This window comes from Trachurus japonicus, chromosome 6 (genome assembly GCF_045865225.1).
Source record: "Trachurus japonicus isolate A0001 chromosome 6, Traja_1.0".
Lineage (NCBI taxonomy): Eukaryota > Metazoa > Chordata > Actinopteri > Carangiformes > Carangidae > Trachurus > Trachurus japonicus.
In genome coordinates, this window is record NC_140912.1 from 26,424,798 (window position 1) to 26,449,936 (window position 25,139).

General features: G+C 38.8%; 1 protein-coding gene across 1 annotated transcript in view; it reads left to right on the forward strand.

Annotated features, from left to right (window-relative positions):
- Positions 1-4,191: 4,191 nt before the first annotated feature.
- LOC146986293 (uncharacterized) overlaps positions 4,192-25,139 on the forward strand; it is a 35,661-nt gene continuing 14,713 nt past the window's right edge. The window contains exons 1-21 of the mRNA XM_085780055.1: positions 4,192-4,382; positions 4,500-4,559; positions 5,786-5,929; positions 8,174-8,249; positions 8,679-8,700; positions 8,819-8,864; positions 8,987-9,092; positions 9,685-9,704; positions 9,805-9,913; positions 10,623-10,647; positions 11,156-11,249; positions 11,389-11,498; positions 11,796-11,859; positions 12,536-12,611; positions 12,723-12,747; positions 15,181-15,562; positions 16,498-16,647; positions 16,758-16,799; positions 19,312-19,385; positions 19,510-19,757; positions 19,914-19,944. Of these exons, the coding sequence (XP_085636181.1) occupies positions 8,175-8,249; positions 8,679-8,700; positions 8,819-8,864; positions 8,987-9,092; positions 9,685-9,704; positions 9,805-9,913; positions 10,623-10,647; positions 11,156-11,249; positions 11,389-11,498; positions 11,796-11,859; positions 12,536-12,611; positions 12,723-12,747; positions 15,181-15,562; positions 16,498-16,647; positions 16,758-16,799; positions 19,312-19,385; positions 19,510-19,757; positions 19,914-19,944 (1,699 nt within the window). The 5' untranslated portion in view covers positions 4,192-4,382; positions 4,500-4,559; positions 5,786-5,929; position 8,174. The remainder of the gene's footprint in view (positions 4,383-4,499; positions 4,560-5,785; positions 5,930-8,173; positions 8,250-8,678; positions 8,701-8,818; positions 8,865-8,986; positions 9,093-9,684; positions 9,705-9,804; positions 9,914-10,622; positions 10,648-11,155; positions 11,250-11,388; positions 11,499-11,795; positions 11,860-12,535; positions 12,612-12,722; positions 12,748-15,180; positions 15,563-16,497; positions 16,648-16,757; positions 16,800-19,311; positions 19,386-19,509; positions 19,758-19,913; positions 19,945-25,139) is intronic.

A 25,139-nucleotide genomic window follows, 5' to 3' on the forward strand; every position in this document is an offset into this window, starting at 1 on the left:
TCCTCTGATTGGCTTGCTCAGTGGAGGCCCATGTGTGCTTGTTTACCTTGCGTTGTTAAACGTTACGTTGCGCTGGTATCTGTTGGACCCGAGTCTGACCTACGGTTTTCATTTTTAGGGAAAGAAAACGGTTACGATTTTCCGTATAGTTCCCGTTTGGAGGCGGGCGTTGTGAACTTGTTTTTGGCAGATCTCTTGCAGTTTGGGCATTCGTCCTAATTGGACGGTAAAACCTTATGTCAGGTTTTTGTGCAAATTTCACAGAGGAGATCTCGTTACCGAGCGTTCAGAGAGACTAGAAACCAGGTGAAATCTCGTTGGTGGTCTACGGCAGGACCCCTATAGCTCATGTTGTGCAACTTTACAGAGGTTCAGCACGGACATTTGACATTATAACATTGTAAGGATGTTTTTAAATGTGGATCAGCATAATATGTCTCCTTTAACAAGTAGAGAATTGAAAATTGTTTGTGGTTTCATACAAAATTTCAACGTAACCTGTGAAGAGTAAAAAAAACAAACGTAACATAGCAGCAATATGTATCTTTCTGTCTTCTTGCTTCCTTCATGCTAAACTAAATAGAGCCGAAGCTAATTAAAGTGTACAAGGGAGAAGAAAAAGAAGAAGAAGAAGAAGCCTGCAGGCTAGAGAAGAATGGGTCAGGGTCTGGTTTCCATTAAACCCACATGTTGCTGATTTAGTAATGTCAGGCATGAGAGGGAGGAGAGAGAGAGAGAGAGGAGGAGAGGGGGAGTCGGGGGGGAAAATGCAAAAAAGGAGGAATTTAAAAAAATGGCAGTGGGGAGTTAGAAGAAGACTGCAAATGAGAGAGAATGAGGTAAGGTGAGGAAGGAAAGAAAGAAAATAAGAAGAGGCAGAGATTAAGGAGGGGAGAGGAGAGGTTTGCCAGCATTTCCTTTCCGAGGGGAGGGAGGTTGGAGGGATTTCGGGGAGGGGCAGCGCTGGCGTTGTGCCTCCTGACCTAGATTGGGCCACTTAGTCCACTCCTCCTCTTTCTCAACTCTTCTTGTTTCTCTGCTCTGCTTGTTGTCATGACTGGAGATGACTTCCTCTGCGAGCGAGCGAGCGACCCCCTTTTTCTGTTTTGTACTTTTGTTGTTGATGTTGTTTTCATTCTTTTCATCTATTCTGTCTTTTCTGTTTAATTGCTGTAACCCACCCTTCCCTGCGTCTGTGCTGCTCCCTAACGTACTCATTTTCTTCTCCGCTCTTGTGGAAAGTCAGCTCAAGCATTTAAAAAGATAATTCACGCACACAAACATCTGCAGGATGTGATGCGCTCCTGTCGCCGTCTATCTATCTGTCTGTCCGTCTCTCTCTACCTTGCTCGTCTCTGTGTTAAGCCACTATTCAAACGCTACAACCATTAAACACTCAGCTTTGTATTTCTGCTTCTGACATTGTGCTTGTATTTTGTTTTGCCTGTGTTACATGTTTTTATTGTGTGCCTTTTTTTTCCTGTGAATATTGGGGGTAATGTCTTGTTACTATAAATAGCATGAGGGACAGTTTTTAAATATGTGTTTCTTCCTTTTTTTTTTTGTACTTATCATTTGTAATTTTGTTAATTTTGTTCATGTTCAGGTTTTCTGTAGTAGATGTTGTCGATGCATGCAGGGCATGTTCTGTTAGGCCTGTTCACTCCTGTGTAGAGTACATTAAATATTTCACAATAAAACTCACAGGTAAAAAAAAAAGTAGTTCTTGGCTTCACATAATTATTACTCCTTTTTTATCCTGCTGTGCAAATCTCAAGCTCAAGAAGAAGAGGATGATTCTGCTTTTGGCCACAAGAGGGAATGGTTGTCTCTGAAATGTTGAACAGGTATCTTTGTGACCCCGAGTATTAACACAAACAGTATGATAAATCAAGAGTAAAGTAGAAAGTAACAGTAAAACCTAAAACATGTTGGTGTGTGTGTGTGTGGTTATACACAGATACAATGCTGTTTCTGTGGCACTTTATTGGGAGGTAGTGTTGTAGTACCTACTCAAGACCACATTTTCATGGTCTTGGTCGAGCTGGACTCAGGATTTTTTCTCAAGACCACAGCTGCAGTGACATCTTTTTTTCTTAACCGCAAATGTCTCATTCACTCACTTAAATTGTTCGACAAAAGTGTATGCTTGTGTAGGCCTAACCATCTGAAAAACTTGGTTGCACCAGTGACAAAAGCAGGAGACTTCAGCATCTGTGCTGTGTTATTCTGTGCAATCCAAACTTTGTTTCAATTGGTAGGCTATAGATTTTATATAAAACCATCTTCTCTTTTTAGGTGAGGAGGATTATTATGAGTACTGGCACTGAATAAAGTCTTGAAAATGGTCTCGAATTGGTTTGGTCTGGGTCTTGGTCTCGGGTTCAGTCAGTGGTTTTGACTACAACAATATTGGGAGGTAATGAGATAACAGTAGCAAACATAAACAGGTGACTTTTCTTACCTTTATGAACTCACAGGCTCCGCCCACAGGTAAAGGTGAGAGGGCAGGTGCAGTCAGTGCTGCGTTCAAGTGAAAACACACCATCTGGAAATCCCTCTATTGGAGAAATACTAATGGCATCAAAACATCTGAACTGCTTTTTTTTTTTACGGCTCCATCAGTGTCCTTTTATGCGACTGATCCTATAGGAAAAGTCCAAGGCTTAATTTCTGTCCATCTTTGACCGAGGTGCTAATGGTCGCTCTGGCTTCAACCCAGATGGAGAGCCCTTCGAGCCAAACGGTTAAATTGATCCAGCTTGACTCGGAACTTGACCTTTTTTGTGTAAGTAAATTGAATCGCTACATAACAATGAGTCTATTTTCATTTTATGACAAGGATCATGTTAGCTAACTTGCTGTAAGTAATGCTAGCGGTGGTGCTATCGCTACCGTCGTTGCTATCACTACCTTTGCTGTTGCTATCGTTACCTTAGCTGTTGCTATCGCTACCATTAGGCTAGCCGTTGACAACAAAGGTCAAGCACGGTCATAACTGGATCATTTTGGGTCAGACATTATTGTTCTTTTTTTAAATGAGTTTAGTGACAACTTTCACTGGACTTTATATCGCCTTGCTGTCAGAAAACACACTGAAAACATAAAAATGTGGGGGAAAGATCAGTTCATAGACCGGAAGCAGGGCAGCCATTTTTTCCGGTCAGATCATCAGATAAGTTATGGCTGTTTATTCTACTTGCCCATTGATACGTTTCATACTTGATGCAAAGGTGAGATGAATACTCTGAATACTTTTTTAAAACAATAATGCTCAATATAAAAGTAAAAAAACACTGCATTATTAAGGTTAAATTGCATGTTATATCATTTTGAGATCAATAATGTGTCCGTATGCACGCAGATTTTGAATGTAGCTGGTTAAAATGAAGTCAATAGATTTCATATGTTTGCCATAGCGCTTTGCATTAAAGGACTTTGTAAGTGTAGTAAACAGTAGGGCTATTTACCTCTAAGATAAAGATGTGCAAAGTAGTGACATTTCATTTTTTCAAGGGACATCCTGTTTTATTCTGCATTTATTTGCAGCTAGAGTCATTAGTTATGTTGCATGTTCACACTTTCTTGGAAAACACTTGATCAGCCCATGAAATATGGATGTCAAACAGTGCGTAAGGTATTTACATTTACTTCTACCTCTGCCAGCTACAACAACAATAATAATCGGTTTGTATTATTGTCATAATGATATGAACACCTCAAAAGTGTCCATTTTGCATTTTGAGAACTCTTACTTTTGTAAAGTAGAAATACTTTTATGTTGTGGTTTTACTACTTTAACTTAAGTTCAAGGATTGCAGTGCTGCTGCACAGATGTGATGTGTACAATCAATGTATATTTATGTGCTACAGACACACAAAGTCCATGCGTGACTGCCTTTGTCTCCTTTGTGTGAGTGAGAGCGCCCTCCTGCAGGTCTTCATGTCAGAGTTAATCAGGATTAGCCTCCATCACAGATCATCCACTACAGTTTACCTCTGCACTGCTTTCTCTTTCTTCATTTCTCTCTGTTACAGTATTCCTTATTGATTTCCTCTATAACATTTTAATCAGAACATTTGACAATAAATAAATAAATAAATGGTGCATAATACTGTAACTTTGATTTCCCACCAATTTGAAGACATTTTTCAAGTTTACGTGTATACATACACCTAGCTGCTGTCTTTGCTTGAACTGTCTGCCCCTGTGCTCTGTTTTATCCAGCTGTTCAATTAGGATTGAGGCCAGTGCAGTGCTGCATATTCCGGCCAAGGGCCAAGGGTCTGTGTCATCTAGCTGTTCCTCCCAGCTTATCCACCTCTGAGCTGATAATGGGATCTGCCCACTTCCTCCTGCCTCATCACCACCACCATAAATTGTTCTGTAGTTCCCTTTCTCAAACACAACAACAGCAGGCATATACTCTAGAGGTGGTGTGTGATATTTGCACACGTCTAATCTGCTGACTTTTTTCTCCCTCTTCACTGCCTTTCAGATTATCTGCCTGACTGTTTCTCTCGCAGAGCGCCGCCTACATGTGTACAGTGTCATGCAGGTACTAACTATGCAGGGTGGCCAAACCTTTGCTGTTGGCACTTTTCCTTTCCTGTCATTTTGAACATGTAAAAGATAAAAAGAAAAAGGTTTGCACGCCACTGTTATTCACTCACTGTGTGACCTATGCTTGCTCATACAAGTTGTTAGTTTTTGGATCTCCATAAACTTGTCCATCATGCAAGCTGCTCTCATTCTCACAATAAAAACCCCGACCAGGCAAATGTGCCACGTCCTGTTTACCAGCCGGTCAATTAACGAGGCCAGCTCTGGATCGCCGCTAATCGCTTTCAGGCATCGTGCCATCATGCTTTCTCTCTCCTCCTCTCCACCAAACATCTTCATCTTGATTTCTGACCTCCTTCTTCCTTTTTCTTTCAGTTTTTTTTTTTTTTTACATGCTGCGTATCCCCCCCTAAATCCTCCCTGTCACCTGCTTCGTTCTCATTGTTAAACAGAAATAGAAGTATTTAGATATTTTTTCTTAGAACGAAGAAGAGCAATTAATTCAAATCCCTACTTAGATCAGATTACATTGATTACATTGTCTATTGTGGTGTTTGTCCTTTTGTTTGCCCAAGGGGATGGATCACTGTGAAACATTGAAGGCCTTATTGGAACGACGACTGGCTGCACATGCCTGGTAAAGCTGTGGTCTTTATGTGGCTATAGGAACAAGATAAGACAGAGATCATCAGAGCCCTGGTCAGACCCTGAGACTGTCTAATAAGCTTTACCTTCCCCTCTGTCTCCCCTGAGAGTTATTAGTTAAAAGGTGGACTTTATATAGCTTGTTGCTGGACAGGCGGAAACAGGTGGAGGCGGAGCGTCACTTGCTGCGGGATAATTGAAGTAATTGAAAATAATGGGGTTAAAAGATGGTAGAGGAGAAAGAGCAGGGGAAAATTGTATTTTATAAACAGTTTTATTCTGTTACATATTGGGGAAACCTGTGTGGCCTGCACATTAAACACAAAACACAATTCATGACCCAGATACAAACACATAATATGACAAATACTTGGTTTGCACATTGAGTTGTTTTGAATGGTTGTAGTCTGCAGATGACAGGAAAGGAGGAGTTTCACTTTCTTTCACAAAGGAGGAAATCAGCACTTTTTCTTTGGTGCTTTCTCCACTTTTTCTTTTTCTTTTTTTTTCGGTTACAGGGATGGTGTCCTGACAATACATTTCTCTGCTGTTAATCTGCGATTGCTCACGGTCCAGGATTGTGCCTTGACCTTCAGATGGCGCCGGTTAATCCCGTTAGCCCCAGGCAGCCACTGTGGAAATCCCAGCACACCTGTGCTGGCTGTGCCGCACTCTGGATCTCTACGCCACCGGTATGCAGAGCCACCTGTAGACGCGCAGGTAAGAAAGATTTATATTATTGTTGTAGACAAAGAGATACACAACTTTGTGCACAGATAACTTGGAGTGGCTGTGATTAGTGATGATCAGAGTCTTGGTTTAGAAGCAGTGGGTGAAGCTGCAGCAGAAACACAGAGAACACATTAATGACAGTGAAAATCATGAAACCCTAAAGCCGAACTTGAACCAATCCTTTCAACTCTATCAGTAGATAAAGAGTTTGATATGTGTGTCCTCCTCATGACTTATGACTGGAGATGATCTCTGATTCTTTGCTGATGGGGATATTGTGTCAGGGATCACAACAACAGATCAAACCACTATGCAATGAGGCCACGTATATGTCACGTAAGTCAAGTCAGATTTTATTTATACAGCACATTTCATGTGACAAGCACAGACTCAGTGTGCTTAACAATAAAAGTGAGCACCAATATGAGATACAAAAATATGCACATATAAAATTAAATAAATAAATAAAAACTGATTGGGGCCCTCAAGATTAAAAAGTAAAATTAGAAAGAAAAATAACAAGAGGAAAGGGACACAATGAGTTAGTTATAGACTTGTGCAAAGAGTTTGTTTTAAAACTGCTACAGTTGTGGCAGACCTGATCTCTAGTGGTAAATCTTTCCAAATAGTAGGTAGGACCGTGGAAACTAAAAGCACCATTAGCTGATTTAGTGTACAGTAGATGCGAGGTATGACAAGAGGAAGAAGACTATTGTTTGATGATCTCAGGACTTCTGGCAGGCGTATATTCAGTGAGCATGTCAGCAGCGTAGGAGGGGGCTAAACCATTCATAGACTTAAAAACGATAAGAAGTATATGTGGATTTTCCATGAGCAGGTTCTTCATAGAAAACCTAAAATGTGGCGATTCCACTTTTTCCCAACCTTCAGGTCCATGACCCATCAAGCAGACAGAAGGATAAGTTAGTTTGTAATATATGATGCAAACAAGCAACACAATAACACTCTAGGCTGTGATTGTGATTATTGATCTTTGTATTTGTCGGCTGCTGTCCTAGTTGCTGTGGTCTTTTACTGGAACATCTTCGTAGGCTCAGTGGCTCTTTGCCCTGTTACTGAAGTGGATTAGCTCAACAGGCTGAAACTCTCACAGGGGATAATACGCACATTTGAGATTAGGTCAGATGAGTGGCACCCCTGCTGGCTCTGTAAATCTCTACCTTCAAATCCCCCATCAGTCACTTTTTCCCCTCCTCTTTACTTTTGTGACTGATTCCTCTCTGTCTTATATTGACTGAACCCTCTTAAAGCAGCTCATGTTGCACTGCAGCTTTGGTAGAGGTTAACTTCCACCCCTTTCTCTGATTTTTGACCTTGATGCTGTTTTAAAGGAGACATATTATGCCCCCTTTTCCACAAATTAAAATAGTTCCCAGGTGTCTTTAAGACATGTCAGAATACCCCAAGGATCAAACATCACAGCTCTTTTTTCATCCATTCAAAACAGCCCTGTTCAGAGCGGCTGGTTTTAGTGCCTGTCCCTTTAAATGCAAATGAACCACTGCTCATCAGGCCCCGCCCACTCTACCGGTCCCAGATATGGGTGGTATTATGCAAATTCAAAAACTGGTGACATCATTGCCAGACAACTGAGGGAACAGCTCGTAAAACCACATGGATTTCAACCTAGGGAGCCTGAAAATTACAGATTTTTTTTGTCAATTCTCACATTTTGGGGGCCAGAAGCCAAGACAAACACCCAAATATATGTTTAAGAGCCTTCAAAAAGTGATATTTCCATAATATGTCCCCTTTAATTTAAAGATAGTATCCTGATTTCCATCTCCTCTCTCTGTGCATTGATAGACTACAATAGCCAAGTCTACAATACACATAACAGTGCAATATACTATACATATTCTTTACTTGACTCTTTTTAAGACTCTGTTTAATTGAGCTCGAAAACAGCGATTTGCCACCTCACTTTCCAGGCAACAGGGGTTTTCAGAGACCACATTTCAGCGTGTGCCAAAAAAAACGTCCCCTGAGATAAAAGCGAAAAGTGAAGCAGGTCATCAGGCCTCATTAGCTCCAGTTAATGGCTCTCTGCCTGACGGATGAAGTGGCTGCTTTGATGAAGCCACCAGGAACGAGTTATGAGGAATTATCATCAGCATTATCAACAATGTTTTGATGAAGGGGCTTGTTAAGAGGCTGACTGTGTGTGTGTGTGTTTGGTTGTGTGTTTACGTGTGTGTGTGTACTCAACAGGATGTTTAACTGGGTGGTGAAAGTGGTCCCCCAACTCCCTGAGGTTCCTGGGACAGAAGAAAGCACCCCTGCTGCTGTACGACAACACACAGACACACACACATCATCATCATCATCATCATTATCATCATATTCATCGTCATAATTGATTGATTGATTATTCTTTTTTTCAAACGTATAGAAAAAAGATATAAAACAAATAACAGCTGTTATTGTGTCTCAAAAAACAAGACCAATATTCAAATCAATAACAAACATATCCCCCAAAGGAGCAGGAGGAAGTCGAGCTTTTCAGTTCCCACCGCTTATTCATCATATTCAATGCAAAACTAAATAATCGAATACAAATAAACAACGTCGACAAGTCAAATACGAGCAAACAAAGTCGACCGACTAATCAAAATCACATATCCCTGTGTAGTCAAAACAATATTCCAGTCTCCAACTTTTTCTCATCATCACATATGAAATTCTTCCTAACTTTTTTCTTTCTCTGACTTTACAGCCCGGCCAAAAAAACAGAGACGGTAAGGATTTTTTAAATTTATTTTTTACTTGTTTTATTCTTGTTTCCAATAGTCGGCTGCTCTCTCTATGTGTAAGAATCTACAACATGAGTGTTTTTTGTCTTTAACTCTTCTACAGTAAAGAGTCCTCCACTGAAAAATGCAGACGAGCTTTCAGAAGACGGGTAAATTCACATTCTCCACCAGCTTCTTTGAATTTTTTAATAAGTGTTTGTGTGTGTGTGTCTGTGTTTAGTGTGTATTTGTATAAGCACTGACTGAACTCTTCCCATTTCCTCCTCCACAGCCAGGGACAGAGTGGAGTGCTGGGTTGGTTTTCTAATGGCTTCGTCAGCACTCTGCCACAGCCGGCGAACTCCCCTCGACTCAGCAGGGCCAACTCTGACGCCAGGGTCAGTGTGTAGACAAGTGTGTAGTCTAATCATAATGTATTCATATAAAATGTAAACCACAGGATTTTGACAACCAGAGATATTTGTTTTGTAAAGTATATGACATAGCTGATATGTGGTTGATACTTGAGATGGATATTGATTGGAGCATTAGATCTCAGCCAGCGGTGTCCGTTGTCATGAGGCTGCCTCTCAAGCATAATTAAATTAAACTGTTGAAGATCAAATAAAGAGCAAGGAGTGGCCTAATGTGGAAAGCCATAACATTTTACTGTATTTCAGTTTCCAACTCTTGTTTTCACCATTGCAATTTGTTCGCCAAAGGGAGAATTAGAGGATGATTGTAGTTTGACGAGTGGATTTTTAGAGATTAATTATTCTTTTTTAAAAAGAAACTTTTCCCCTTCTTTAAATAGGCTGCTTAACCATTCTTCAAATAGTTAGATGGATGGTTAGATAGACATACATGATACAAACTGTACAATAATATGAGTAAGAGTGATTTGTTTTTAGAAATGAACTACATACCTATTCTGTCTTGTAAAGTTGACTCTAAAATTTTCCTCCTTTCATCATCTTGTCCGTCCACCAGTCGGCAGAGGAAGGAGAGAGGTACAGTATGACTTGAAATATACAGTATATGTATATATAAAGAATATTTAAAGGATAACCACAATCTGGCAAAGGTTAACTGAGGCTGACTCTCCTGCAGGTCTGGAGTGATCAGCTGGGTCTCTCAGGGTCTGACCAAGGTGCTGCCTCAGCCCGATGAAAAGTACAGAGAGACAAACGGCGGCAACAACAACGAGGAACACACTGAGGTGAGACATGTAATCAGATTACACTGAAACTTCACTATAATATGATGAAACATTAGACTTAATTGGTTAAAGTTTCCTGATGCAAATAAATCGAGCTCTGACAGTAATATCATGAAATTAAACGTGTGGTCATACACAAGTAAATAAATAATGTAAATAAATCCAGCTGCCGTCAAGACAGTTGACGTCTCTGATCTCTGTGACACTTGACTCAGGTAACTTAATATTGTCCCACCGGCTTATAAGACTAATCATGTATAAAGGTTAAGCTTGTAAAGGTATCTACAGGGGGAGTTTATCCAGGTTAAACTTCTCCATTAACTACACTGCTATTTCAACCAGGCTCCTCATGTGACCACCAAACCTAATAGGAATACACAGGGGCTGCTGTGATAAACTCTTTTTCTATGACAAATTCAATGTTTTATTGATTCTGTCATTAATGTGATCATGTAAAGGACTTAAATTCAATCTACATGTAAACTCCATTTCATGTGAAATCATCAAATCACTGTGGTAAATAATACTAAGGCACTAAGAGCCTCAGTTTTACCTCCTTGGGTCAAACACTAACCAACAGACACGGTGACAGGTCCATTTGTATCGCACCACGATCACATTAATCTCACATTTGCACATACTCATGCAGAGAGCTGTGTGGAGTTGAATGCTTGACTTTTAATCTTTTTTTTTCCTTCTGCTGTTCCAGATCTATGATGTAGCAACAATGCCAGGTATGTTTCTTTGTGTAATGACTGACTGCTGATGATTTGATAATGACAATGTATTTAAAAGCACTGCATATTGCCGGAGGATCTGAGAGGAGTTACAAACATTGACACTTTCAAACGTAGGCTAAAAACCCATCTCTTTAATCTGGCTATTTTATTACTTTATTCTCTCTTATTCTTATCTTTCTTTTGAGTGTTTTTATATTTGTATGCAGCATTTTATTCTATTTTATTAAATTTTTATTGTTTTTTTAATATTTTATTGTGTTTTTATCTTTTACTATTGCTATATTTTATTGTTGTTTTTAATCCTTGTGCATTAGTCTCCACGTCATTCTTCTTGTTTCACTTCTTAGATACTTCTTTAATCAAATTGTAAAGCACTTTGAACAGCATTTATTTGCTTTGAAAGGTGCTATACAGTATAAATACAATTTGATTGTTTGATATTTTGGGGCAGATACTCATTTTAGACGTGAAGTGACTGAGCTGTGTGATTTGTCCTGTGCAGATTATGATCCCCTCCCTCACATCCCGGTGGTGGAGATGGTGTCAGAGGACGAGGTGTCGGAGGTAGAGAGTCTGAACCCTCAGTTCCCCCCCAAGTGAGTTTGAATCTCCTCTTAACCACACGTTCACAGTGTAATACATGAGAATTAAAAGCAAACACACACACTTGAGGAGCAGCTAGTTAAAGGAGCTACAGATGTGTTGAAGGCTGACCTTTCTCTCTCTCTGTTGCAGCGTGGTCAACTGGATAAAGACGATCATCCCTCAGCCGGTTATAGTGCCCCCTGGTGCCGTGCCCATAGAACCGTCACCACCCAAGTCCACACGCTCCTCTCTGGACAAAAGTAAACACACACACACACACACAGATCCATATTAACAAGCACAGTCACAAAAAACAATGCAAACAGAATCTGTACCTTTTATGAGTCTGAAGGTTGCCATCATAACAGATTCATTTTGTGTATCAGAAATAAAAAATAAACCACTGCACACTAAAATCACACATACAGTACTGAAGTTTTACTGAGTGAACAAGACACATTTTGTAACTTTGTGGGATGATACTGATGTTCTGTGAAGTATTTTGTCCACTGTTTTTTTTTTTTTTAAATGTCTCTCTCTCTCTCTCTACTCTACAGTTTTGTCTCCACCACCTGAATCTCTCAGTGGCATCTCACTGGACACCGACAGCAAAGCCTCGGGGTGCGTTTGATTCTCTCACTGTACTTTTATGTGCAAGAGATCATAACTTTAATACATAAAAAGATAAAATAGCAATTGAATAATCTTCTTGTGGAAAACAGAAATCTGGATAAATGTGTCTAATTGTGTCTTTTTAAAGGGACAACGAGGAGTTTGTATTTGGTTATAAAAAAGTCTCATATTAATGTGGATGAATGTACGTTACCCACACTTAATGGGTTAATGGGTCCATTTTAGATAAATATATTGTTTTGTCTTTATCGTTATTTTGTTATTATTATTATTAGTGGTCGGCTCGCCCAGCATTTCCTAGTTTCAGTTTTGCGGACGCTGCCTGGCGGGTCATGGGAATGTCGCCGCTGAATCACCGTTAATGTTGGAACTACGACGGTATCTGATTGTTGATAAATGAAAACATTCTTGGCAAATGTTTTCGCTTTCGTCCGTCTTGCGCCGGTCAAAGAATTTCACCGTGCATGCGGAGGCTCATGGGAAATGTAGTGTGAAAACACTTTCTTTCCAAAACTCCTCGTTGTCCCTTTAAAGTGGTGTGTGTTTGTTTTTTATTAAGGCTTGTGACAGTAGGTGTTCTTGTGTGTGAATGAATGAACAAATGAATGAAAGTTTATTTGAACACTAAAATATACATACAGTTAATTAGTTTGTCTCTCCACAGTGTCGTCGGCTGGTTTGTGTCGGGGCTGGGTCTGAAGTTGCCTCAGCCTGCCGTTCAAGCCAAAGATGATGCTGAAGTGAGTTTCACTATCTTATTATTTTTTGATTTAAATTCTCCTCGTACTGTAGTGACAGTGATTTAACTCCTACATCTGTGGTTATTTTTCATTTTATTTTTTTCCTCCCAGGCTGCAGCTGAGGTTCTAAAGAAAGGTGAGTTTGCATTATTTACACTTTCCTCTGGTCTTAGAAAAAACCCTCTTTGACATTTTCACAACAGTGCCACTCATCCTAACGGCCACAATTCACAGTTCATCATCAAATATGCATGAACAAATGTAAAACAAAGATGTATAGACCTTTTCAGAGAGTATAAACAAATACAGGTGTTACCAAGGATACTAATTAAGGCTCCATTCCATTTAATGTACCAGAGCGTTTTCTAATGAGCCACACCTGTCTTTGTTTACACTCTCTGAAAAGGTCTATATCAATGAAATTAGTCAATCTATGGAATAATTTGGAAATAATACAAATGAAAATATGTAACACACTTAATAGATTCAAAAACTTATTTAAAATGAATATTATGCTCGTAAACTGCCTATAGTATGTACAGTATACACACGTTACGTTTTTTTTCCCCCTATTTCTAAAATGAGGTGATGAAAACCGTAAATGTAAGAAGGGCAGGCAAAATAAGCTGAAGTTTCAGCCTACACCTTTTCGGTCGAGGTATATTTGTTTTGGATTGGGAAAAAAATAAAAGATTGTTTCTTGTTTATTAACGTTTAAATCATACGTGTATATATTGTTGTTTATCTATGCTCGTAATTGATTCTACAAGTTGAAAAGAAAAACTAAATAAACCTATTAAACTAAATCTAAATCTAAAAGGAAATAACAAGTAATTGCGTCATAATGTCAAGAAATAGCCCAGAAATAACGGTCAATTTCATTGTAATGTTGAGAAATATAGCCAAGAAATAACAATTGATTGAGTAGAAATAGCCCAGAAATGTCGGTCAATTGAAAGGGCTTGGTGGAGAAAAATTCTGGCCTTTCCCAAAAAATTATATAATCTTTTGCCTTTATGAAAACATGACATTACTATGAAACTGTCCGTTATTTCTAGGCTATTTCTTGACATTACTATGCAATTACTTATTATTTCTTGGCTATTTCTTTACATTATCACGTAATTAGCGGCCTGTAAATTAATTAAAGTGTTACCAAAACATCTCTTTAACAACACGGGGTACATTTAATCCAAGTCATCAGTTAATTGATAAAACAAGATGCCTTTTCTCCTTGTGAGTATCTCCTGTGTGGATCTGTGTGTTGTTTTCTGTTGAAGCACCCTCTGGTTTTTTTTTCGCCCCATAGTTTTTGAAGAGGTGTTTTGGTCGGGTGGTCGGAGCCTAACTCAGTCCCTCTTCTCCTTCTGTTTCAGGGGGGAAGGCGCTGCGAGCCCCTTAAACAGCAGGAGGAGACGACTGGGGGATGCTCTGATTCCCACAGACACACACCAATAGACGTACTGTGCTATTGGCAGAGCCACAGTTGCTGTACAGTGTGCAGCTCAGTACAGAAACTCTTGGCAGCTGTAAAATACTACAAGAATATAGAGATATATTCAACTCACCTTACTGTACTCGATACAGTTTCATGAATGTATAACTACTTTAAATGTGTGCACTGATAAAACTAAACGGTGTACTGTATTTTCTGTAGGTGATTAGATATATATATGTGTGTGTTTGTGAATTTGAATTTGCACATTTTCTGTTTGTCACAGAAATATTTAGTAATTTCCATTCACTTGAAATTTCAAAAAGGGAATATTGACGAGATATTTTTCTGCTCCTTACTAATACTGTCTGTTACTGTGTGTTTAGCCTATGGCAATGCACACTGTATATTCATGTTGCCATTTTCATATCCAGCATGAGAACATATCTATAAAAAAAAAGTAAAAATGTGACACATTTGTCAGATTATCAAAAGATAAACCTAGTTTTTTTTCAGGTCATATCTTCCTTTCCCAGTAGAAATCTGGACATAATGACTATATGGCAGCTATGTTCATTTATTTAATGTGTTAAATGTGGATAAAAGTGTATTATCTGTATTTTAAACATGACATTTTCTGTACAGGAACGTGTCATGGTGTGTAGATTTTGTTTTTAAACTGTAAACTGTAATTCCTTAAAATCGTAGTTTTCTTTTGTGCTCAAAGTCAAAGTCAAGGTCAGTTTGAATCCTGATCACATTATTGATATCTGTAAACTTTTCCAAAGCGGGTTTAACGGAGGTTGTAAAGAAGAGTAATGCATGCAGTATAAGGCCTTGATCTTTATGGCCTTGAACTGTGAAATGTGGCCTGGGGTTTGTGGAGTGGTTTGGCTTGATTTGTAACTAACACTTGCTCGCATTCACAACATTTTGACTGTCGAGCTGACACAGTGGTATATTATTTATTAAGATATGTATAATGATTAAAGAATAAAGATTCAGTGAGACAACAACGTATCTGGTGGTTTGTGTCTACATTAAAGATGTAAAAAATTAAATTAAATGTCCAAAAAACTCCCACATTTTGCATCTTAAACACAAACTGATCCATTTCACCCTCTCGTACTGTAGCTTCATCCAAACTCAAACCGGACATGGTGCTAGAAGACGTGGACTCAGACAACGAGGGTCAGCAGCAGAGATGCGACGCTCGTTCAAAGGCCGCAACACCTTCCACAACACTGATTCCACCCTCGCCGGCACCACACCAGCAGCAGCAGCAGCAGCACCAAGCGACGCCGCAGCCGACGCCGTCCCATTCAATGCTCACGGCGACCTCCATGGTGTCCACACAGGAGTGCAGCGCTGCCAGTCCAGGGCCAGAACCGTCATCAGAGTGCGGGACGAAGATATCTCAAGAAGATGCTGAGACTCAGACCGGCCGCTGGACGCCGTTCATCGAGAGCATCAAGAAGGAGGCTGAGGATGTGGCTTTGGCTACCATGGAGGAACGGTAAGAGGAAGGAGGCGCCCAGAGCTGGAAGTGAAATATGAGTAGAGTAAAGAAATTAATCACACAAAAAAAGAGACCACTTAAAAATCATAAATTTGTTTGTTTATTAGATACTCGTTAGCTGCTGCTGAGCTTTCACAGCAGCTACTCGTCCTGGGGTCTTTCCACACTCATCAACTTAGATTACAATAGATAATACATTGGCACATTACATCAATACATTACAGTAATATACATGTTCACAGGCATTAAGATACGTGAACATACACACTCTCAAACAACTCAAGACAACAAATACACGAGGAGACCAGCTCAAAATACAGTTCAATACTGTATAATACAATTACTGTACTCTGGTTTTACTATTTATAGTACATGTGTGTGAGTAAAATCAACACTTGTTTTATTCTATAAAAACTACTGACAACCTTTCTCCCAAATTCGAAATGAAAAGTATTGTCATTTAGAGCATTTATTTGCAGAAAATTTGAATAAACTGGTCAAGATAACAAAAAAAAAATGCAGAGTTTTCAGACGGACTCAAATAATAATGTAAAAGAAAACAAGTTCATATTCATTTTTAAACAACACAACGCTAATTTTTTGAGTTCAGAAATCAACATTTGTGAAATAACCCAGATATTTTGGGTGTGTAGTAGTGTTTTTCTACTATTCCTCGTTAAATAAGATTCGGTTCAGGTGATCAGCTGATCAGTGCCTCATTAAGTAGAATGAGTTGTGCTTCTATTGAAATTCAATAAACACTGGGATGAAATGTAGAGAAGCTGATTGAAGAAAGATTTGCAGTGGTGTCTTAATTGTTTTTTCCAGAGCAACAAGCAACAAGACACCACAAGTTTAATTTACCACATTATAAACATTTATGGCACAGACGGACTGCACCCATAGTACCAGTGTGTCCTGCTTCTCTTTAGTCTCCTGCAGGAGCGCACGGAGATGGCACGCATGGCCGAGGAGGTGGCGAGGCAGACGGCTGAGATGGCCATTAGACAGATGGCCAGCGAGGGACAGTCCATCAAACTCTCACTGGGCAGTCAAGAACTTCTGGACGAACCCGAAGCTGAGTAAGACCTTTTTAGAGAAGAGAAAGTCATGCAGACTTTGTATTAGTTAAAGTTGGAGCCTCGTTGTGATGTGATGTTGCCATGTGTGTGTTCATGTTCACTATGAGCAGGCTGCCAGTGGCACTAGAAGAGGAGAGCGAAGTAGAGCTACAGTAAGAATTTATTTCTCATTACATAGAAATCCTCCATTAACCCACTTACAGTGGTCACCTAGAATCTGTATCCTAATCCCCTTGTGCTGTGTGTCCTGCCTATGAGATGTGAGTGTTTACAACATCTAGTCTTTATTTACATACTCTGTGTCTGGCAGTGTGGAAATCTTTCATTTGGTGGCAGTGGAAAAAAGTACAAAGTCATATATACTCCGGTAAAACTAAACTCTTGAAGGAAAAATACAATAGTGCTATATTTGAAGATGGTGTGGAACATAATGACGGCATATTCCTGTTTGAATGTGCCAGGTAATAATACAATTATGATAATAATACATTTTATTTATTGCCATGCAATCTTAAAGTTAAGTACAAGATGTAAAAAATAATGATCAAGTGCAAATAAAACAGGAGTAAGTGCAAGCAATATAAAGTAATAAAAAAGTGCAAGGCAGGTTGAAAGGTTTCTGGTCAGAGCTACATGGAAGAAAGATTGCACGATACATAACCCTTTTTTCCCTTTTGGTTGAATAATGAAAACAATATTCAGTTATTCAGAATTATCTTTATTGTTTATTCTAGTGCTATGTTATGTTTCTGCATTATCTTTTTAAATTTTCTCCCCATAAAGGTATATATATATTTTTTTTTTTTTATTTATTTTTTTTTTTTTTTCCCATGGTATTACTGTTCTATTGTGCAGTGGTTCTGAAACTTTTTCACATTAAGGACCCCTGAACTGACACAAATTAGACCACAGTAAACACAAGAAATACACAAATAGTTGTTCTGAGGCTGACTAACGTTACTTTATTAGTCGATGTAGGGTCAATGGCGTGAATTTTTGAAAAAAAAAAATCTCAACATTTCTGAAAGAGAAGTGTATTACTTGCTGCAAAGTTTATTACATATTGTGTTCAAGAATTTTATCACAAAATGTGGCAGATTATTACAAAATGCGGCGATATTACAACATGCGGTGAAAATGTATTACTTTATTACATATTGTGGCGTTATTTTTGGTTGCAACAGACATTCGGCACCACATTTAAACAACATAGAACACACAGTAAAAACATTTAAGATGTTCACGATGTAGGCAGCAAAGACACAGCAATAAAGTGCATTTGTAACGAATGGATATAAATATCAATAATAAATAGTATGCAATAACTCCAATATAAATACAAGAAATGCAAAAAACAGCAAAGTGGCAGGGAAATCACCTCCTCTTCTCTGTGGCATTTAAAGCCTGAATGGAGAGGGGCAAAAGGGAGTGCTTGAATCTGGGGAGAGGGAGAGGGGGAAGAAGTGTAGCCTATTGAGGTAGTGCTGTTAAAAATATACATGCAAAACTCTAAGTAAATAAATAAATAAATAAATAAGTAAGTACAATGCAGGTACCATAAGTTGCAGTTCAGTTGAGGACTTGAATTAATTTACCACAACCCACACTCCCCAGTTTGACCAGTAACTTCCACCTCTTCTGCTCCCAGATCCTCGGGAGTCATTAGACTGGCAGGTTTCGCTCCAAATCCCGTGGGTTCTCGTTAACGTGATCTCGCTGTCTCAGCAGCGGCAGCGGTACATGAAAGCATCACACCGAACGTGCCATAGCAACCACAGCTTCCCTTGGCAACAGTCGCTCCTCTTAGCGGTTCCCCCGGTAACCACCTGCTGCTGCTGCTGCTGCTGCTGCTGCTGCTGTTTCCCGTCGGCAGCAGCACAGACGCAGGGAAGCGATGGACGGAGATGAAACGGAAATTTTTGTTTTTTACTCGTGTTTGTCGGTAAAATTTTGAAAAACTATTGATTTGGTTTGTTTTTTTATGACAACACGGCTGAGTTTGCCTCTTTTACTTGTCGTGTCTCGGCGCGTTTGCGAGGACACTTTCAGCCGGACGGGATTATAATTAATGACGGTTAACCACACGTGAATATTGACAGAGAAAGTGAGTAATGGTGTGATAACGTCGTGTGTTAGGTGAGCTAATTGGCTATTATATGCTATTGAATATACACGTACTTATTATTGCTCAACTTTTATCACTATTTTGATGAGAACAGGTCGCGTTGTGTGATTAAAAAATAAAGAGAAAACACCAACTATTAGCTTTTATTGAGCAGAGTTCATATTGTTCCTCCATTTTTCAATATGAAGGCAGGGTGACAGTCTGGATGGAGGTTACCTGTGTTTTATGTTTCATTAGTAGTTTTCATTTTTATTCTAATTTTGATTAATAGTAATATTTTCTCATCATTAGCTGCATCATAATGTTAGCATTTTGTTTATTTGCACTCATAAACACATTTAGACGTTAGTCATGTTCAGATTTTGTGTTTTAATGTGTCTAACCAGCACAAATAATAAGGCCAAATCACTATTTTCAGAGGGGGAAAATAAGATTTTCTGAGCTTATACAAATAGAGACTCATTGAATTAGTGTGAAGATTTTCAGTCTTTGATACAGATGATCGGTTTTATGAACTGTTGAACTATTATGTGCTGCAGAAGGGAGGAGAGCGTTGCTGAGGAGGAGGAACAGGAAGAGGAAGAGGCTGAGGAACCTACCTGCACAGAACCAGGTAAAGACACAGTGGAAATTATTTTATTTCTTCCAAAATTGAAAATAATTCTCTGTAAAAATAAAAAAAAAGAAAAAGATATCCGCTGTGTTAACAAAATGTATCAATAAAAAAACAAATATAGAGCCAAACGAGGAAGCAGAACCAGAGTGCACCTCCCCCTCTCCACCACCGAGTCCTGCATCAGCGAGGTCCTCTGAGCCCGAACCTGAACCTGAGCCAGATTCAGAACCAGAATCAGAACCAGAGCCAGAACCAGAGACTAAGACCAAGACCAAGAAAGCCAGTTCAGAGCCTGAGCCTATAACCAAGCAGCCGCAGAAGGCAGAGGACGACTCTCCAGGCACCGACACCGACAAAGCTGCTGAAAAAGTAATGTCCAATACAGTGATAAATACACGTGACTCTTTTACAGACTCAATTTTTAATGTTTTTTATTTTTTCATACTTTATATTCACAAACAACCATTGTTATTCATCACTCTGTTACCATTCCTTAATATACTTGCTTTGTGTTTTTATTTTTAGGAGGAGGAAGCTACAGGCGACGAATGTGGTGGTATGAAATAGTCTATTTTATTTTATTTGTTTATTTACCTCCATCAAGAAAATCTTTCTCTCTACAGAGTCTGTATATGGCTGTGATTAGAGCTTTAATGATATTAATAATACTAATACTTTTATTTATAGGGACCTTTCAAGGCATTTAAGGACCTTACAAAATGCAATAGTATCATACTACTGCTGTAAATTAGCAGCTTTCTGGTTATATTGTGTGTTAAATTCTGAAGCTTCTCAACCGACATGAGTGGGCATCTGTCAGGCTCAGACTCTTACTGATGACTGTAGACATACACTGCCTTTCCAAAAAAAAAAAGTCACCACTTGGATTTAAAGAGGAACTATGTAAGTCCAGTTGATTTTCCGCTGTTTTGCTAACCCTCCTCCTGGCCATGTGCATTTGTTTACATTGAAGCCGACGAGAAATCAATCAATAGAGTGATAGATAACGTTATATATCATGATTTTACAACGTGTATATTTGTGTAGTGTGACATGCATGTGGAAGGCAGAGAGCCTCCATTCTCCCTATAACAAGTTAAGCCATTTTATTTATTTATTAAACCATCACAATTACTCCAAAGCTGTTTAATCAAGGTAAAAGTGGAGCATAGTTAGCTAATAGGTAAGAGCCTCCCATTGGATAATTACTGCATGGATGGTTATGTTTCAGCTGGCAACAACTTATTTAACTTTTCATTTCATCAACAACCATGTCAGAAGACACATCCTGTGGTCGTGGAGAAGATGTTAATCTGTTTCATAAGGGTCAAATTATTGGCATCAAGCAAATAAAACATCTAAGGAGATTGATGAGACTGTCCAACGCATTATTAAAAACTGGAAGGATAGTGGGGAACCATCATCTTCAAGGAAGAAATGTGGTCCAATGTGACCACAGAGTCCAGACCTTAAAGGGATAGTTCAACATTTTGGCAAATTGCCATAATCCCTATAGTCATAACAGTAGGTTCATTACCTTTAATTATCGGTGCATGTTTGTTTTGAGATCCGCGGGGCAGAGACGTGAGCTGCTCAGTGAACACAACGGAGGTGAATGGTACAGGTCCCCGGTGGTCCCTCATCAAACTCATCAAATACACAATCCAACAACTCCAAAACGCTCATGTGGACAAGTTGCGACCTGCACATTCACCAAGCTATGAAATAATCACGTAACATTACGGGACAGAGTTGTTTTCAAGGCAAATGCAGCTGTAGTAAGGGCAACATATGAAAATCTGGGAACTAAATCCTTACCAAGAAATTTCTTCACAATTGTCTTTAGGAACATGTGTAATATCATGTCTTAAAATGTTGAAATTCAACTCCCGTGGGAAACCCCCTAAAAAACTACTCAAAGTTGGGGTACCCGTAACTGGATTTTTGAACATTCCGTAATGTTAAATTTGGCCTTAAGTAACTTGTGAGGGGTCAAACTAGGGGTTTTTCATGATTCTGAGTTGATCGCAAACATTAGTTTTACACCCAAAACACTCCTTGGTGGAGAAAAAAACAGCCACACCCACTTTTCTTGTTCATCGGAACCCCCACTACCACCAATAGGATGCATTACAGAGAAGCCATTCCTTAGCATCGCAGAGGTTGTGTCACTACTAAATACTCATAATATAACTTATATTCTATAGCCTTTTTTGTATAGGACATTATACAGACCCTCCAAGATTTTGTGGTGTCACGATTGCAACTATTAATGCAAATTCAATCATGAATTCTTTGGCCTTGCCACTGCAACTTTTCTGCAAATTCGCTATCATAGAGCGCTGTGGCTACTAGCTGTGGCTAGCTGTGGTCAGCTGTGGCCACAGTGTTTCCATTACTTTTTTTTGCATGTCTGTGTTTTTATTACTAGTTATTGTTTTCATATAACATTAAGTTTTATGCGGATCGGGAGCGAGAGAGAAGGAAAGACATCAGGTGCACACCAGATGTCACATACCAGTAAAAACGGAAACATACACATAGCGCGCACACACACACACTTCTCACTATTGGGTAGCCTACATGTACATTAAAATGTTGCTTTCTTCTACTTTTTATTTATTGCCATGGTAAATCGGCCTAAGTATTGTTTAGTGGTAGTTGTAGTTGGTTAGCATTAAAAGTGAGGAATTTTGGAGTTAGCTAGTACTAGACATGTTGAAGCCATTTACAACCTTCGATCATTGACAAACATACTATTTTTTACACCTGATATGTGTTATCTCCTTTTTCTTTTAAGAACTTGAAATATGTCATGTCATTACGTTGATAACATGCATAAGAAACTTAAAAATTGTGGTAACACTTTATTTGATGCCTATCTCTATAATGCATTATTATCATGCTTATAATGGGTTATAATAATAAAAGTTATAATGCAGTTATAGCACTGTATAACTATAGTTATAAACACTCATAAATGATCATAATGCTTTATAACAATAATCATAACACACTATAAAGCATTTTATCTTGACTTATAAGGTCAGGTATTAATGTTATAACTATTAGGAACTCGCTGACAAAGCCCACATCGATAATGCATTAAAAATATAGTTATAATGCGTTACAATTGGCTCATAGTCATGTATAACTATCATAATAAACACTCATAAATTATCATAAGGCTTTATAACAATAAGCATAACACATTATAGAGCATTATAACTCTATTATAATACTTGACCTTAAGCCATTATAAAATGCTCTATGATGTGTTATGCTAATTGTTATAAAGCCTTATGATAATTTATGAGTATTTATAATGATGGTTATACACTTTTATAAGCCAATTATAACACATTATAACTATATTTATAATGTATTATCGACATGGGCATTGTCAGCGAGTTATAACGTATTATAATATCTGACCTTATAAGTCATCATAAAATGCTTTATAGTGTGTTATGATGATAAGCCTTATGATATTTTATGAATGTTTATAATTATAGTTATACAATGCTATAACCACATTATAACTCATTATAAGTATAGTTATAATGCATTATAGAGATAGGCATCAAAGTCTTACAAAAATGGTTGTTAGTTGGCTAACAGTAAATAATATGGTTAGTTAGTCAACTCCGATGTGCGACTGAATCTGATGACCATCTGACCATTTTATTTTCCTAAATGCTAGCTGACTGCCCCATTAGCTATCAAGCTAGGAAAACATGGTGTAGGCCTAATTGTCTTCACGAGGATTTTAGGTTTAGGCTATTATAATAAAGGTGATCTACTGTACTCAATAGAATACATTAGAGATCAGCTATTCCTGTGCATGACAGAGGTTTTCTTTAATGTCACAAAAAAGCATCTACTATTACTACTGAATACTTAATATAACTTATATTCTACCTTTTTACATTGTTGGACATTAATCTAGCACACACGTCAATCTCATGTCAAAAACCTGGGGGCCAGATCTGTCCTGCGATACACCTTTATATGGCCTTAAAGAAAAATATTATGTTATTAATGGACCATCAATATAGCATTCACATTACTCACATTACAAATCCCATAATACACTACAACAGCTACCATACGGTCATGACCAAGCAATAGGCCCAAGCTGGAATGAACAAGTTTGTGACACACTGCAACATCTATCTTTTTCCATTCTTCAAAAACGACCTCTTAGAGCCTGGATGCTCGATGGAGATTGATGCTCAGTGTGTGTGCAGATTAACATGATCATGTTTGCAATCAATGTAGCAGCACTGTGTATTTTTTGTGCTTTTCCTATCTTCATTTTAAACAAACTTGTTTCAGTTGTTGCTGGTATGTGAAATCTGGTGCATGTCCACTGTCTTTTCTCTCTCGCTGCTTGCTACCGGTCCGCATAATAAATTACATTTATAATAACTTTTTAAATAAATTTAGCGACACCACAAAATCCTGGAGGGTGTGTATGTCCTATACAAAAAAGGCTATAGAATATAAGTTATATTATGAGTATTTAGTAGTGACACAACCTCTGCGATGCTAAGGAATGGCTTCTCTGTAATGCATTCTATTGGTGGTGGTGATGGGGGTTCTGATGAACAAGAAAAGTGGGTGTGGTTGTTTTTTTCTCCACCAAGGAGTGTTTTGGGTGTAAAACTAATGTTTGCGATCAACTCAGAATCATGAAAAACCCCTAGTTTGACCCCTCACAAGTTACTTAAGGCCAAATTTAACATTACGGAATGTTCAAAAATCCAGTTACGGGTACCCCAACTTTGAGTAGTTTTTTAGGGGGTTTCCCACGGGAGTTGAATTTCAACATTTTAAGACATCATATTATGCATGTTCCTAAAGACAACTGTGAAGAAATTTCTTGGTAAGGATTTAGTTCCCAGATTGGTCAAATGTCTGCTAAAATGCCCTTACTACTGGAAATACATTCAGACACGGCTGCTGGGTGTCGTAATGTTACATAATGATTACTGGTGAATGTGCAGGTCACAGTTAGTTTGGAGTTGTTGGATTGTGTATTTGATGAGGGACAGGGGACCTGTACCGTTCACCTCCATTGTGTTCGCTGAGCAGCTCACGTCTCTGCCCCGCAGATCTCAAAACAACACGCACCGAGAATTAAAGGTAACGGACCTACTCTGATGACTATAGGGATTATGGCGAGAGGCGAATTTGCCAAAATGTTGAACTATCCCTTTAACCCCATTGAGAATCTTTGAAAAATTAATGCAACTCTGGACGGAGATAAATGTTGTGACATTGGTAAAGGTAAAGGTACTTTATTTGTCACATATACAGCTAGTACAGTGAAATTCTTTCTCTGCATTTAACCCATCCCTGAGGAGCAGTGGGCAGCCGCGGTGCAGCGCCCGGGGACCAACTCCAGATTATGAGGATCAGGCTAGCTGGCATGTTTTTAGTGGTGGGGGAAACCGGAGCACCCGGAGGAAACCCATGCACACACGGGGAGAACATGCAAACTCCACACAGAAAGGACCTGGGCGGCCGGGGATTCGAACCCAGGACCTTCTTGCTGTGAGGCAACAGTGCTAACCACTGTGCCACCGGGAGGTTGCAGGAGGTTATCGAAATGATGCCACAGCAAATGCGTGCCGTACTCAAAGCTAAAGTCGGTCCAATGAAATATTGGTGTGACTTTTTTTTTTTGACGGGCAGTGTATTTATCACCGTTGTCGCTCTGACTGTTTTTGACTTTGCTGTTTTTAC